This window comes from Larus michahellis, chromosome 19 (genome assembly GCF_964199755.1).
Source record: "Larus michahellis chromosome 19, bLarMic1.1, whole genome shotgun sequence".
In the NCBI taxonomy this organism is placed as follows: Eukaryota; Metazoa; Chordata; class Aves; order Charadriiformes; family Laridae; genus Larus; species Larus michahellis.
In genome coordinates, this window is record NC_133914.1 from 6,503,325 (window position 1) to 6,519,933 (window position 16,609).

General features: G+C 47.4%; 1 protein-coding gene and 1 non-coding gene across 11 annotated transcripts in view; both read right to left on the reverse strand.

Moving 5' to 3' along the window:
• PUM1 (pumilio RNA binding family member 1) overlaps positions 1-16,609 on the reverse strand; it is an 83,598-nt gene that overhangs the window by 3,559 nt on the left and 63,430 nt on the right. For 5 of the 10 annotated variants that reach the window (XM_074562672.1, XM_074562673.1, XM_074562667.1 and 2 more), the window contains exons 14-21: positions 15,965-16,201; positions 10,095-10,362; positions 9,445-9,574; positions 8,439-8,567; positions 6,898-7,035; positions 5,250-5,375; positions 4,107-4,228; positions 2,000-2,192 (exon numbers count right to left, since the gene is read on the reverse strand). In XM_074562672.1, the coding sequence (XP_074418773.1) occupies positions 2,000-2,192; positions 4,107-4,228; positions 5,250-5,375; positions 6,898-7,035; positions 8,439-8,567; positions 9,445-9,574; positions 10,095-10,362; positions 15,965-16,201 (1,343 nt within the window). Of the gene's footprint in view, positions 1-1,999; positions 2,193-4,106; positions 4,229-5,249; positions 5,376-6,897; positions 7,036-8,432; positions 8,568-9,444; positions 9,575-10,094; positions 10,363-15,964; positions 16,202-16,609 lie in introns of all 10 variants that reach the window. The other 5 variants (XM_074562669.1, XM_074562671.1, XM_074562664.1 and 2 more) reach the window with 1 other exon arrangement.
• On the reverse strand, positions 1,582-1,667 carry LOC141733258 (small nucleolar RNA SNORD103/SNORD85). The gene has a single exon (XR_012584255.1). It is a non-coding gene; the product is annotated as a small nucleolar RNA SNORD103/SNORD85 (small nucleolar RNA).

Here is a 16,609-nt window from a genome sequence, read left to right on the forward strand (position 1 = left end):
GAGGAGCGGGAGCTGCGGGAGGGATGAGGCAACACCCAGAGCACGACGTGATGCTCAGCACTCCCTGCTCCCGGGAGCGCCGTCACCGTAACCCCCACGGGACATCCATCCCAAACACACCCTGTTTCATCAGCTCAGCCTCTAGCCGCTTAAATCCCCATTTCGCTTCAAGGAATAACTATAAATTGATGCCCTGGCCCTCCCCACACCCCGTTCCCAAGAAGGTCCGAGTGCCGCTCGGAGGCGGAGGAGCAGGAAAGCTCCCCCAGGTCCAACAGTTCGCTCTTCGTTCCTCTTCATTTCTACGACTTTCTTTTGGTTTTAACTGACAAAACTGTTAAAATCACCTTTCAATATTCCCCCCCCCAAATAAAAGCACTGTCTTTAACAATAACACAAACGGCTTGTTTGTACTAACGGCAATTTTTACAATCCAAATGCAGCCGTCGATACACTCCATTTTCCCAGGCTTTTTCATTCAAGCTTGAGAACGCAGCTGAAACCTTCCAGTCCCATTTAGCTGTCATCCCCGCTCTATTTTTGACAACCACACCGATAACCTAATTAGCATTTTATTCAAAAGACTTCGCTTGACAAGAGAAAGAACATGGCAGTAATGATCATTCATATTTTTTTTTTTTAATATATATATATCCCTATATATAGATTAGCAATACCGATCATTCTGCGACAGTTAAACTCTGTATATCCCTTGCCACGCATTTTTATTTCATTATCTTTATAATTACTTTTGGACTAATACAGGTTTCCGTTTAAAAGAACTACTCTGAATGATTCCTGAAGCTAAGAATTAACCGCCCTGAAGACAATTTCAGCTGCAGGTATGTTGTTCACACAGGGATCAGCTGCCTCACGGAGGCAAAGCTCGGGTTCCTCGCACAGATAAAACCCCCCACTTTTTAAAAGAAAAAATCACTTGCTCCATTTCACTCAAGGATTCTTAAATACAATTGATTTCACTGGGATTCCAACCCCTGGCACTCTCACACTTCCTCCTAAAAAAAAAAACAAACCCCATAAATGGGGGGTTTTCCAAGCCAGTGTTAGTATTTTATTTCTAATAAGAGGCGTAGCTCTGGCTGGTATTTTTCACAAAGTAACAGACCCTAAACCCACGTGACTGAAGAAAATTATCTCAGTTCCACTGCACATTTAAAAGCCTGGTTTTTCCGTTCATTACAGCTATAAAGACCCACAAATGTGACCCTTAAAAGCAGGAAAATGAAGACGTAACCTGATTTTTAGAGCCTCCTGCCCTTGGGACAGCAGGCACAGGGCCCCGGGAGGCAGGACTGGCAGCAATGCATATTTAATTCCAAAACGTCTTCATTTTTGACAAATATTAAGTCCCGAAACTTAAGCATTCAAACACTGCTAAACCGTGGAAGTCTTCCATCAAAACCGTATTGAAAATGGAGAAATAGAGAATCTGATTAATGACTCCAGGCTTGGAGGCTGCAGCAACGCGTCCCGTTAGCGCGGCGTTACCCGCCACCCTGGCGGTCCCCATCGGGGACAATGTGACACGGCAGCGGTCGCAACCTGCAGGTCCGTGCTCGGTCTGGCTCGGCTCCACTGAGCGCATGAAGGTGCTCTCATCAGCGAAGGCTCTCCTCAGTGAGGGCAAGGGTGTCGTCATCGCCAGACCTTGCGAGGGTGCCTCGCCAGGGACCGTCCCACAGCATCGCTGCAGTAAATCTTGGTGGTTTTTATCAGCATTCGCTCCGCCACGAGCGCAGAACTAGGTTAGTAGGTCAGAAGAGATTGCTGGAAGCAACCAGCTAGTTTTAAGTCCAAATGGCATCTCATTATTTCGCATTTTCATATTTCAGCTACTACTGAAACACGCAGCTTTGAAATACTTCCATCGTTATGAAATTCTAATGGCAAAAGCAATCACCTCGGCCTTATCTTCTCTCCACAACCAGGGTGGCAGCGACAAGCCTTACGTCCTTATCAATCGACGGCAGCTGCTTACCTTGTGCATGACAATCTTCCGCTGGGCCGGTTCTGCCACATCGATCATCTTCTGTACCACGTAGTTGGCGTACTGATCTTTCATCATGGTGTATAAGGCACTGTGAGGGCCGTCGTTCATAGTGCACACCTCATCGATCAACATGGCACGCTCCGTACGGGAGGCGTGAGTAACGCATTTCTCCACCACGTTGCTGTAAGAAGAAAAGAAGGACAATCTGTGAGGAACACCACCTCTGCCGGGCTTTTCGTTCAACCCCAAGGAGACCTCTCATGCTTCTAGCACGGGCAGACCATTTTGGGATCGACGTCTGTGCTGGCACAGAAATTCAGCGATGTGGAACAGAAGAGCAGTCCAAGGATTGGGGGATCTGAGGGGGAATTTGGGGAAAGGACCAGTTTGGGTTTTATTTTACCCAAATTTGCGCAACTCTGCGACGATGCTGTATTTGAGATGTTTGTTCTCACAGCGTGCCTGTTAGAGAAGTAGAGGAGTTGTTCTTTGTTTGGTTTTCTCAGCACTGGAGCGCGATGGGAACAGAGGTCCAAGGTTAGAACAACAGGGAAATGCTTTTTCTGGAACAAAAGATCTTAGCAAAGGCAGAGAACTTCCAAAATTCCGGAATACATTAGATGACTAGCCTCTGCTCTCCAGAGAGCCAAGTTAAATAGGATCTATGAAAGGGGACGGAGAGTTTTACCAGTCTTATCTTCTGCATCCCTGACTCAATCACAGAGTCACCGAGCGGTTTGCCACAAGCCGTGCTCAGCTCGGGGGACATCCTACGCTAATTAATACTCCGGCTGGGAAGAAGGTTAGGAAAAAAGAGCAAGGCAAGTCAGGCAGGAAGAATCTGAAATAACAACATTTAAGACCACGCTCTTCTAGTTCTTGTTAATGTTACACTTCCCTTGTGTCCAGAAGTATTAAAGCACTATTTTACTAATCGGAAAAAAAAGGAGGAAATATTGAGCCTTTGAGGTGGTCAGCCGTCATGTCCAAATGGCTGGAAACACGGGCAAAAGGACTGTACAAATGTGGGATGTATTACTTCGTCTTGACACCCACTAAGGTACCTGGATTTTGCTTCTACCCAAGTGTCTCTCTGCAGCATCTGGACTCAGAGCCTGGCACCGCTGCAGCTGCCCCAAGAGGGTGTCGCTGGGCGTGTGTCTCAAAAAGGACCCCAAGACTCAGCACATAAAAAGCCCAGGTTCTTCCGTGAGAAGTGGGACGAAAAAGAATTGCTGCTACATTGAATTTCCTAAAGTTCCTCGTGGCTTGACGCAGCACCCCAGAGGCGGTGGAATGCTCTTATGGCATGTTATTATCCACGGGATAGTGACCGCTTAAAAAGCGGCAAAACAAAACAAAAAACAACACACACAAAAACTCTTGGCCAAGTTCAGGAACTAGCTTTAGAGCTACTCTTCCACATCTTCATCCTCCTTCATTACAAGTAAAACTAACCTCACCAGTCACTCATCCCACTTTATACGCAGTTATAAACAGCATTCTGTCGTTCAGCAAAAACGTTTTCACCTCCCTACACCCCACCCCTAACTCTTCTGCAACTCCTGCATGTGTCCGTACTCCCACGGGGTGTGGAGACTTTAGGGAACAGGGAACTGCTGGAGAGGGGACAGCAAAGGGCTACCAAGGTGATGAGGGGACTGGAACATCTCTCTTATGAGGAAAGGCTGAGGGATTTGGGGCTTTTCAGTCTGGAAAAAAGACGACCAAGGGGGGATCTTATCAACGCTTATAAATACTGAAAGGGGGGGTGTCAGGAGGATGGGGCCAGGCTCTTCTCAGTGGTGCCCAGCGACAGGACAAGGGGTAACGGGCACAAATTTGACCATGGGAAGTTCCACCTCAACATGAGGAGGAACTTCTTTGCTGTGAGGGTGGCAGAGCCCTGGCACAGGCTGCCCAGAGAGGTGGGGGAGTCTCCGTCTCTGGAGACATTCCAAAGCCGCCTGGAGGCGTTCCTGTGCCACCTGCTGTGGGTGACCCTGCTCTGGCAGGGGGTTGGACAGGATGATCTCCAGAGGTCCCTTCCCACCCCTGCTGGTCTGGGATTCTGTGAAAAGGAACAAATTCATACCTAGCAAATTTATGTTGACTCAACACGAGCACGTTGCCTCTAATTTCTGCTACAATCTTGCTCTTATCCTCAGGCCGACCATGTTCTAGTACATGCTGGATAACATAGTTCCCATACTGATCCTGTTTGGGAGACAGCAGAAGCGTGTGACAAAAGGTGGACAGAAACGGTTAACATAAAACAAGTTCCCGATGTGCATTAAGACTAACAAACTTCAACTAAACACCAATTAAAATATCTACTGCATAAACCATGTAAATACTTTCTACTTCTACAAAAAAACGTGCATTCTAGAGTTTTACCGGGAGGTAAAATGCTGCATCTTTGTACCACTTATAAAACTCAAAGCAATTTCCTTGAACATGAATGTCAATACTCTGCTTATTTCAAGTTTCTTTGCTTTATCTGGGTTCAAACATACAAATCACACATCCTGGAGGGCTGCGCCATGGTTCTAGCTATGGGAGACTGTCCTTGTGCGTGTTCATATTCCGAATGTGGGTATATTCAGATCACGAGATACATATTTTCCCCGTTCACAATACCAGAGGCATGATCCGATACCTCACCTCCGTGCCCAACCTCGTCCCACTTTCCCTGCGCTAAACACACGAGCGCACAGGACAGGGCTCGTTTGCTGGTACATCCATCGTGCCCCAATACCAGAAACCCAGAAAAACGTATTCTCAGGAGGACGGTGTCAAGGAAGAGGAAAGGCAGCCAGGAAGGGGGTGTGCATAAAACCAACACATTTTAGAGAACCCCAATTACTCGGCATTTTCTTTTCCTAGAAGTAATCAGCTCTTTGCATCGACTCCCTTAAGATCTTATTTGTAACTCCTGAAGCGAAGCATTAGGACACGCACCCACTCAAGATCCTTTCCAAAAAGGAAAGTAACTACAGCTTTGATATCTGCTGGATATTTGCACATAGCCCAAACAATTAGTGAATTGTACATTTAGACAATAGACAAGTACATTTCTTGTCTGCCATCTTCTTTCCCGTTCCTCCTCAGGACCAGAGCCCCTGTGTTCCGATGTGTTATAGCTGCAAACTCAAACAGGCTGTCAGCAACTCTCCTAACGCAAAGTAGTAACCGAAAAACATCTCGCAGCACCCACGTTCCCCCTTCCCGCACCGACCTGAACCAGCTGCTCGGTGTGTTGGTGAAGTTCCTCCAAGATGGGAAGGGTCTGCTCAGGAAGACAGTGCTCGAGGATCCTCTGGATGACACGACAGCCATACGGATGCGTAGACAACGCAAAAACCTGCGGTCAACAAAGACGGGCAAGCACAGGCAGCGACACAGCTGTTAGACTTTGTGAATCTAAACCTTTCGGAATTAAACGAACACGCGGTGGTTTTTCCCGGGCGCAGCAGGCAACGCCAGCTCCAGAGAGCATCAACTCAAACTGGAAACATCGGTTCCGCACTGCCACAGGACTAACTGGGGGGCGGCAGGGACACCACAGCCCTACCTGTGCCTCAGCTCCCCGAGGCGTGAAACGGGAAAACAAGTGGTAAAGGTCTTTATGAATAAAAAGAACACTGGGACAGCCAAGCGCTATTAGAAGCCGTGCTAAAACACTGTTTCAGAAGAATAAATCCAGCATGCTGTTTGCCAGCTACGTATTTTAAGCTATGCAAGAAACGGTACGAACCAGGTTAAAAACGCTCAGCGAAAGGATTTTCCTCAACTATTTGCATTTGTTTAAAAGTCTTAACCGCACTTAGAAGTGACAACAAAGAACCTTCTTCTCTCATTTCTAATGGATTACCAAATCTGCTGGTAAGAACACGCCACATTTGATTATTGCCGCCCAGTTTTCCGTCTAAAGCACAAAGTCCTATTTGGTGGCTTCAAATGAACAAAAGTAGCAAATCCAAGCACTGAAGTTAAATTGACAGTCTACAAATTTTTAATAACTGTTGAGCAAACCGTGCAGGAGAACAGGACCTGAAGTGCAATTAACTGCGGAAAAATCGTCTTGAGGTGATAAGTTTAATCTTTCATATGAAAGTTCAGATGAAACCGGGACGGCTGGTCAAAGAAACGTCAGTGCCCTCGGCCAAGTTCCCAGAGGTAGTTCTGCCTCGCCAAACTCCCCAGTGGAAGGTCTAAAGCTAAACTCTAACCAACAAATCTGCTGAGCAAGTTTCCAGCTAGAATCCGGCTTGTTTTGACACAGCCAAGCAAGTCCCCGCTTTCACAGCGGTTCCAGGAGCAGCCAAACTAATAAAGTTCCTGGTTCCTGCTATAACAACCCCGGGCTGTCCTCAAATCCCTAGGGCAAAACCTTAAAACACTTCAAAGTTCCCCTCCAAAGCCAATTAAGTTGAAGTTGGAAACGCCCGAACCAGCGCTTTTGTACTGGAAGACAAGCTGAGTACAAGCAGAATAAAGGCAGCTCCGCAATTAATATCCAGCACATTAATTCAGGAGAGGACACCAAGAAAAAACGTGGGAGAATGAAGCACAAGTAACTGCCCTTTTCTAGATGAAACTCATGGTTTCATCTTGAAACTTGATACTTGATATTCCAGGAAAACAGATTTTTGCAAGGATACTTTACTGTGCTACACCTGCACAAACTGGCAACACAGACATGGCCAAAGACTTTCGAAGCTAATGGGGCTGCAGAAACCTTTCAATTTGACCCTTGCTAAAAATTTATAATTAATAATATTTGAACAAGTTACGGCCACTATCGTGCTGTTCAAAGCAACGTAGAAGAATACAAAGAATGAGAATCGGTGTCTCGGTTAAGGACACCTTGGTTAAGGACTCACCTGTCCCTTAAACGCATCAATGATAAACTGCAGGGACTGAGGCTGCACACACTCGATACACTTCTGCACCACGTGGTTACCGTTCTGGTCTTTCACGCACTTCAGGACGTGGCCATCCAGCTCCCGTACCATCTCATTCTATTAGGAGGAGAGAAAGACAAACAGAAAGCACCACCAGCATTCACGGCTGATAAATGCAAAGTTTTCCCTGCTAAACGGGGTAAAGAGCACGGAAGGGGCGAAGGATGCACGGACGCATTTCAAACTGGAAGTTTTCCAGCGGCCGAGTGCTGAGACGAAGCCTGCTGGGCTGCAGAAACCAGCAAGAGGAACTCTGTAACAAAACGAAGATGAAGCACTCGTTTCATTAAACGTGAGCGTCCCCTTACAAGTTAAGTACCCAAATTTAAGATATTTTACTGATGCGCAACTTGACTGTGCATCCCCCGTTCCCTCCGCTTCTCCCCTAAAAGAGCAAGAAATGTAGAATCACAAGCTTTTTGTGTTTCAGCTTCATATGTAACTAAAATGAGGTCAGCACTGGGCTAAGAACTTGCGAGTATCTTATATAGGCTACAAGGTAATATTGTATGATAATTAAGGAAGCCAAGAAGATAAGGTTTAAATAGGACTAAAGTAACACACATGCAGGCTACAAGATTTACGATCGGAGAAAAGAGAATGAGAGTTTTGGGGAATTTAATGACACTACCAAACGGGACGAGATCAGCTGTGCAACTGATGCAAAGCCAGGCGTTTTGGGAGTACTGCGTACTCCAGAGTACCTTTCTGGAAGAAGACAATTAGTAAATCTCGGACCACAAGTGCCAGAGTTTGGGCTACCCCTACCACCCTAGGGAGGAGTGTGCCGCCAGCTTAGCCCAGGCCGGACCTAAAGGGAACGTGCATTCCTAAAGCCGGTTTCCGTTTGTTTTTTTTTTTTTAATTTAATATAACCTACATTGAGATTCTCGTATTACGATTCCTAACACCTCTATTAGCTAGCTTGCCTTGAGTATTTAATTCATTGTTCATAAAACCCTAGAGGAATTCCTTTATTAATGAGCTTTGAGTGGGACTCTGGCTGTCATCCACATCTCTCCAGTGCCAGGCCTGGCTCCACGGGAACCGGGAACTCCTCATACATCTCCCTCTGCAGGAGAGCAGAATATTGACCCACATATCAAAGCAGTGATAGCTCAGCGAATATTAAAGGCAAAACCCTGGCACTGCTTCCTTCAAGGGATTTAAAAATATCTTCTAATTCACTATCATTCTCAGTTTCCGCTACACACATAATCTGATTTCAGGGAATTAAGAGAGAACCGACACCGTTAACAATTAAGTGGAACAAGGAGGTGATGACGAGACCCAAGAACAGTGTCACAAACTTATCATGCACATAAACCGTAACAAACATGCCACAAACCAAACCAAAAGGACACCAGCCACAAGAAGAACAGAAGGTCGCGGTTCAGGTCACCAAACGGCAAGGAACGTTAAACATCAAGAAGAAAGTTAAAATTGAAACTTACAATTACCTGCTGGTCTGGGGGAATAAACTCCAGGGCCTTCTGGATCACCCTGCAGCCGTACATCTGCAGAGCCAGGGACAGAACGTGCCCACGGATCCGTTCTGCCAAGGCTAACTTCTGTTCCAGGCTGCCGAACTGGGAAGATGAAAACCGATCACTACAAGCACAAAAACCCGAGCGGCACAGCAGCCCTCCCGCGCCGGCGCGCCGAAGCGTTAAACCAGAAACGCCGTGCCTGCTGAAAAGAAGGGAACCACCAACCACGCCTCAAGGGCTGGGAACAGGCACAAGCAAGACGTCTGTTCCCTGTCTGTCAGACGTGTGAAAAACTCCAGAGTCAAAGGTGTCGGAGCCACCAGGGTGACACATGGCTGTTCACTAACCCTCGGCAAGCTTGCTGTAAAATTACGGGATAAAAGAACCACCAAGGCTCAGCTGAGAAGGAAGAGACCAGTTTCAAGGAGAGATGGGTGTCTGCCCAACCTCCTGGTATGAAAACACGACACTTCCTTCACTGGAAAAGTTTCTTTTTTGTCCCTCAATACACGAGCACTGACAGCTCAGCACAGCATCCCTGAGAAGTCTTGGTGGACCAACATCTCCTGGGTATGCTGCCGTTTATTCTTACACCTTTTGCACCTCAAAGCAAAGGGTTACTTTTCAGATGCATCTTTACGAGCCCCACACCTCAGTCACCCCAACAGTAACGATGCAAATGCCTGCGGGGACGAGATCATAGAATGGTTTGGGTTGGAAGGGACCTTAAAGATCACCCAGTGCCAGCCCCTGCCCTGGGCACAGACAACTTCCACTAGACCAGGTTGCTCCAAGCCCCGTCCAACCTGGCCTTGAACCCCTCCAGGGATGGGGCAGCCACAGCTTCTCCAGGCAGGTGACATCAGTGTTGACAGATATCCACCGTTTTAGCCAAATAGCAGAGTTTCTAAGAGCTTGTGCAATGCCTCAGGACAGCAGGCACCCGAGGAAGACTTGCAGGGGAATGCAGACTTACTTCAAAGAACTTCTGGATGACATAGTTTCCAAACACATCGACCATCAACTGATAAGCTGCCTGGAGGATCTCGTTGAACACCAGCTGACGTTCTGCTGGGGTAGCACGCTCCAGTTTCAGCTGAATAAACCTGAAAAACAGGGTTGGTGTGATGCCACTGGCACATACGGCCTCAACACGTTTGTTAATACAAGTCCATTCAGAAGCCTCATACACTACGCTCTTGGCAAAACATAAATCTTTTACACACAGTTGCCCTACCCAACAATGTGAAACCTTGGGTGGTCGCAGCCGTGGAGGTCCATGGCCACACATCATTGTTGGTACCCTAAAAATCTCATTCCAAGCAAAGCAGATCTCAATAGAACAACACCGCAAGGTCTCGCGTCCAGGAGGCTCTTCAAAACGAGTCAAGCGATGCCAGTGGGACCAGCGAGCAAATTAGGAAGTAAATGAGCTCCTCTTCAGAGGAGAAACTCCCGCTACCAGCATTTGCACCCAAACAATCTTTAAGGAGAAGGGTGAGAGCGTTACACTACTTGGCTTTTCACACCTCCTTTTCCCTGTGCTGCCTCTCTGCTTCAAGATGCAATGCAAATGGCAAAGGACGCTAACTCAAAGAGGTTACAGCGCAAGGTTCTTAATCCCACCTGGATCCATGCTGATCCTGGGAGAACTCCATGATGTGCCCGGCAATCTCCCGCAGCTGTAAATTAGGGTACCGGTTATTGCGAAAGTCCTCCAGCAGCCTGCTTCGGCCAGAGGGCATGACATCGGACATGCCGTAGCGCAAGCGAGAGGAAGGGAAGAGCGTGCTGCTGGGGCTGAAGAGGCTGGAGGCACTGCTCGCACTGCGGTACTTGGCTTCGGCTCCCGGAGCAGCGGAGATGTAACGGCCGCTCCCATTCGTGAGCCCTCCTGCAAGTCACAAAAACAAGGGTATTTCACGAGATGAATTAAAGGGCCCAGGGATGAATCGACAACCCGTGCACACCATTTGACTTCTAATTCCTCCTTTTCCACCGAGCGGGGTTTCTGGCACGGTTCAGCTAGGAAGCGTTCCCAACTAAGCTCAGTGAACTGCCCCCAGAATCGCTGGGGTGGGGACGTGTTCGAGCATCGCTCCTTAGCACGTACTGAGTTAAGGACAGCTCTAAACTTCAGCACAGAACAGACTGTAACAACTTCTGTTCCTCACTCTGTCTCAAAACTGCCCAAACCAGACAAACTGTCGATCCCACCGCTTGCAAACTTGTTGTTTCTAATTACCTTATCCTCCGTCCTTGGGTTTTTTTTCACCTATCTTGCTGTCATGCGAAGGAGTGATTTAAAAGAGATGCAGTGGGAGTGGGGAGACAGACTTACAACAAAATTAGGTAAGAAAAAGGCAGCAAGAAGCAAGTATAAGAATTTTGGATGTAAAAAAAAATAACCATTATTAAATACAGTTAAATAAATAAAAAAAGATAAATAATTATTTTTTAAAAAAATGCTGTGCTTTCCCAAATTCCCTAAAGATTTTTCACCCGCATTAAGACAACCGCTGAGTTACCCAGTAACAGGTATGGGGAACAGGTAATGATTCATCATACAGTTAACGAACTGCAGGCGTTGCCAGGAACCAACCGAAACCTTTACACGCTGTTTCCTTGCCTGTAATTTTTCGAAACGTGTTTCAGAGCTACGGCAGGGGACTCCTTCCCTTTCTCGCAGGGCTCGGGATCCCTCTGCTGGCCAAAGACCGCAAGATGCCTCGAGCGAGTACGGTTTTTCCTGGGTGGGACAAAGTTCTCCCCAAGAAAAATGTTCTTCTTGCATGGGAAGCTGCCGCCTGAAACGTGGGGCAGCGAGGGCAAAGCACCTGGAAAAAGAACCCAAAAGCTACAACAAATCTTGGCAAAGGAGGGAAGATCTTCAGAGTAAACATCGGTAGGGCTGTCCGGAAAGAGGACGGACCTTCTCCTGGCAGCCATGAGCACGGCAGTGGCTGGAATAAAAATATTAAAGAAAATGAGAGCCGAGTGAGCTGCACCCCTCAGCCATCAATGCCTAAGGAAGCTCCCGTGCAGGAAACACTACCTGAGCATGCGATAACGGGCTAGTTAAGTCCCCCTGTCTCTGAGCCGGGCAAACATGTTCTGACTTCTTCAGGGCTAGTGACAAACCTCGAGGAGAAGGAGACTCCAGAGCTTCTTGTTCACCTCTCTGTCTTATGCACCCTGCCAATGGTGTGGCCATCATCTTCTCTACCTACCCGACTTCTTCATTGAGCAAGAACTCCGAAAAGAGACCAAGTGATATTCCTTACTGCTGGAAGGACCAGGATATTCAAAGGAACGGTAAATCACCTCTGAGGTAAAGGAAACTCAACAATGAGAAGCTGAGCAATGGTGGAACGGCACGGAAAACATCAGTGCAAGAGCTCAGAATCACCACTTGTTTTTTGAAAGCCTGGAGCAAGTAAGAGTCATAGCACTAACGTGCTGATCTGGAAAACTAGTTCCTGATCATCTGCAAAGAGCGGTAAGAGGAAAGGGTTGAGCACTCACACCGTTATCACCTATGTCTTGTCTCCTAGTTAAGAGGGAAAGCACAGTTTGTACACAAAAAGCCTTCTCTGCCAGAGGTTTCCTGAGAAAAACCTTCTGGTCTTTTTGGAGATTCAAGATAAACCACAACTTACTCCACTTTTCTACCCATCTCCCTCTCTCCTGATGGAGAAGCTGACTGCAGGTGTCTCCATGATGTTCAGCATCGCACTGGGAATGAAGAGACCGTGTCGGGGACAGGTTTCCCAGAACAAGCGAGTGCTTCTGAAACCCACCTGTCAACCTTGGAGCACCTCAAGCTCCCTTACGCCAGTGTGCGGCTGGGAATGCAGTGACTTCGCCAGATCCCAGATTTCGATGGGATCTTACCACTAACTACAACGAAACAGCTCCTTGTTCAAGAGCAGTACACAAGGCTGGAAGCTCCTGAAGCTCTTGGGACACCAGGAGGGACAAAAACCCCAAAAGAAGGGAGAGGACTCCTGCAAGATGTTGGCATTGATGGTTTCTCCTGCGTCCTCAGCTCAGAACAAACTTCAAAGGGGGGTCTGCAAACTGCGTGCAGACATCCTATCGTGCTAACACCACGCTGGCCATGCCCAGCACTCTGCATCGACAAACCACGGCAAACCAGCGCTGTATTCAGCGCGTGGAGGTCGTACAGAAGCGACAGCTGCGGTGTGGTTCTGCCTCGGAACACGCTGACCGTATTTTCTTAAAAGTGTCTGGGTTATGTCAGGAAAAACATGTATCTGGGGAGGAGAAAGCACACAGATTCCTCATGCTGGGGACTCCAAGGTGGACACGTTACTCAGACTCACACTGCGTTTCCTATTTTGAAATGGTAAATCATGTTCTCAGTGCGTGCTGGGACACTTGAGACAGTTAACCTGAAAGAATTACTGATTTCAGGGGGGAAAAAAAAAAAAAAGGACAATGAAAAGGATGAGTCAAAAAAGAAAACACAGAGGAAGAAACACAAAGGCTGCTGGCTGGAAACAAAGCACTAAGCAAGCTTCCAGGGGACTTTTCTAGGGCCCTCAAAGTGCTCTGGGAAGCAGGAATTCCCGGTATGAGACCTACCAGAACCACGGGGAACGGGAAAGATGAGAAGATGGCAGGGTGAGAAGACGACGCTGCCGCTCTGCCCGACGGAGCCCTCAGGGCAGAGGGCCCAGGCAGCGCCCACCCAGCCGAGGGGACACCCGAGTCACCCCCGGTGTCACCGCCCCAGCCTGTCCCCCTGCAGCCCAGCGCCGGGGTGCACCACCAGCCTCCCAGGGACACGCAGCCCCACAGCCCTCCCAGTCGGTCACAGCTAACTGGTTATCAACTCCCCCACCGGTTTCCCCCCCAAAATCTCTAATGAATTAAATTCCCACATGTGTGTTATCAGCTTCCTCGCACCAATCCTGCCTTTTCAACTACAGCGGGGGGCAGCTCTCTCCCAGGCAAGAATATCATAAAATTAAAATAATTACTTATCCGCTGCAAATCCCGATCCCCATTCCAAACTGGGAAAACCCAGAGCCGGACACGTTCAGCCCCAGGCTGCAGCGTGGTAAGCGTTTCTAACAAGAACACACGAGCTACACGCACAAGGGCTGACAAAAACTACTCATGGGACTACACAAACCCATGTGAAGTGTAATCTGGCCAAAATTAAATGTTATAATTTAAAAAAAAAAAAATTTAGTAATTTATAATTCTATAATTTTGATCAATACTGGGGAAAAAAAGGGCCCCTGCTGCTTTTAGCACCCAAAAGCGCGTATTTATTTACAGCTGCTTTATCCTAGCTCTGCAGAGTTGCGTGCACCTTTGAGTTCAGAGCGTGTGTTTGGCTCAGCCTTCCTCCTCCAGCAGTTCTCTTCCCAAGAAGTGGCCGCATGGTTACTTCAGGTACTCATGCTCGCCCAGACGTTTCACAAGGTCACTTTACAACACCAGAAAAAAAACCCCTAGCTCCATAAACACACCCCGTTTTTCACAGCTAGGAGCTTTCAGAGAGCCAGAAGAGCCGGGGCTGAATCCTCTACGCACGCCACCAGCCCAACAAAGGAGCCACTTGAGGACGTCAAACCCACCACTTACACAGCATTTAACCACGGATTTGCCGATTCCAAGCCAGATTTAATGCCAACTTCTCATGTCCCGGTGTAACCCTGAAACCAAAGGTACTCGGAGGGACCGCCCCAGGTGGTCTCCCCCCGTGCAACGCAGCGGTAGGCCGTGGTGCCGAAGCCGACTGCTCCAATTTCCCTTTTCGTAAACAACACGTTTGGGTGTTTCCATCTGTCCTTTCATTTTTAGATGTTTAGAAATACTCCTCGTCCTCTTTATCACAAACTACTCCTGACAGCACTCCCAAATAGAAAAGGAGTCACCCCCGATCTCCTTATGAGGAAAAACAACGCCTGTGCTGGTTTTGTAGCAGTAAAACTTATTTTATAAAGCAGCGGAAACTACATCTACATTTAACGCTGTCTTACATTTACAGGTGAAAGAGCAACTGAAAAAAATAAAATGACCTTTTTACGGATCTCAAGGTGAAAGCCAGGCAAACGCAGAGCTATTCTAGCCGGGATTTTTCTTGCCGCATTACCCAGCACGACGTCAGGCACCGAGGAGCCTGGCTACAAGGAGAGGAATATCTTGCGGGGATGGGAAGAGCCCCGTTAGGCACTCTGGGGCACAGCCCATGGTACCTCCGCTTTCTTTCCAGAGTTTGTTCTCAAACGGATTCACCTTTCCCTGATGCAGTTTTTAAGATTCTTTCGTTTGCCTGCAGGGGCAACAGGCTTTTTCTAGCGCCGGATTTGGAATCTGGTTAGTCTTCAGCGTTAATTTATTGTAGCCATTTAACTGTCAGCTTAAGGACTGTACAGCTGCATAAATAAAGCTAAAACCCTTCCAATTCTACTAAAGCTCTGAACAAGGAAAGGTGGCAAATCTAAACTTGATCTTGAAAAAAATCACATTTATTACTATTCCATGCTAACCTTTAGCCAGAATCAAATTCATCACACACGCATGTAATAAACATGATATAGTACTTGATGAGCGTGTATATGCATGGCAAACTGTTCTGATAACCACAAGTTCTGTTAAATCCAGACAGATAACGTGACAGAACCAAAGCAAAGTGATTTTTTTGAACTCGTACTAAATTATCTGGTGCACATGCCATGAATAACCGGTCTTGTTTCCTTATGAGGCCTGGAAACGAACGCTTGTGGAAGTTCAGATGAGCATTGCTTTACTATTTAATATTTGCTTCTTTATTTTAAATATTTACTTGATCGTATGCAAAAGCTCTCCACCCACTAGAAGCTCTTCCAGAAGATGCAGCTTGCGTAAAGTAACGTATCTTACCGAAATTGAGAAGGCCTCTCCCATGTGCTAATGTGCTTTTGATAAGGCCGCACTGATGGGAAGTTTTCAAAAGCAAACTCACCAGATCCTCAGCTAAAAGCTCAGTGCTGCTCCAGATAACACCGCTTATTTTGGTTACAAGAAGCAACTGTATTCTAAGCTCGGCAATTTATTATTGAAAACTTAACGGGTATTTTAAAAAAAAAACATTTGACAATGAGGATGAGCCCTCCATATCTGTTTTGTTCAAGAATAACAAACAATTGGTGCCTTTACCGAGATCCGTGCGAGAAAAGCAGTTAAGTTTTCAAGCACTTGGAAACGTTATCCTTAATTTAGAGATGAGGAAACAAGGAGGCAATCCAGAAGCCTTCCTGTTAACAGCTGAACTACTGTGAGACAAACACATCATGTCAGCGCCATGACTCCTGCTTCGGTGTTTCTTCTGCAAAAGCCGGGACCCCGCCACCGGAGCGCGAGCAGGGACCAGGCAGCAGGTACGTCACCTCCCCAGCAGCGAGGTGCTCACGTCCCCGCGCCAAGGGACAGCAGAGCAGCCAGGCACAGTGCGGGGACACCCACGCTGTGGCTCTTACCCAGGTTTAAACTCGAAGAGGATCCATGTGAAGATAAGGAGGGAGGTGGGGTCTGAGAGTGGCCAGGTCCTTGGCTGGGCAGAGGCATTCCCACAGGTCCGGGAGAGGAGGAAAACCCAAGGCCATTATAAAAACTGTGTCCTATAGGTGTCAAACTGCTGGATGTCCTCTTGTACAGGTCACTGCTCCCTGTGAGGGAGTCTCGGCGGGAGCCGCTGCCCGTGTTGGAGTTAGCAACTGAAAAAGAGGAGATTTAGAGAAAATTACCTGATGTCAACACACTGCCCGAGACAACAGGCTGGAGAGACAGGACACCGGCACCCAGGGACAGCTTCACCCAGCTCCTGTTGTCCTAAGGGTGTTGCATATGCCCAAATGGAATGCGTGAATTAAAACCACGTTGTTTTAAGCAGAAATCCTTGATTTAACAAATCAGCTTGAATCCTGCTTTTGCATTTATAGCATTGGAGTTTTTATAGTGATAGAACACATCAAAACCCACAAACATACGGGCAGAAAGATCAAGGAGCTAAAAATCTACCGAAAGGAAGGGACAGAACGGAACGAGAGCGAACGCATTGGCTTTTGGACACAACCACTTCACGCTTTGCTTGCGAACCTTCAGAAGAAGGTTTGTACACCTCA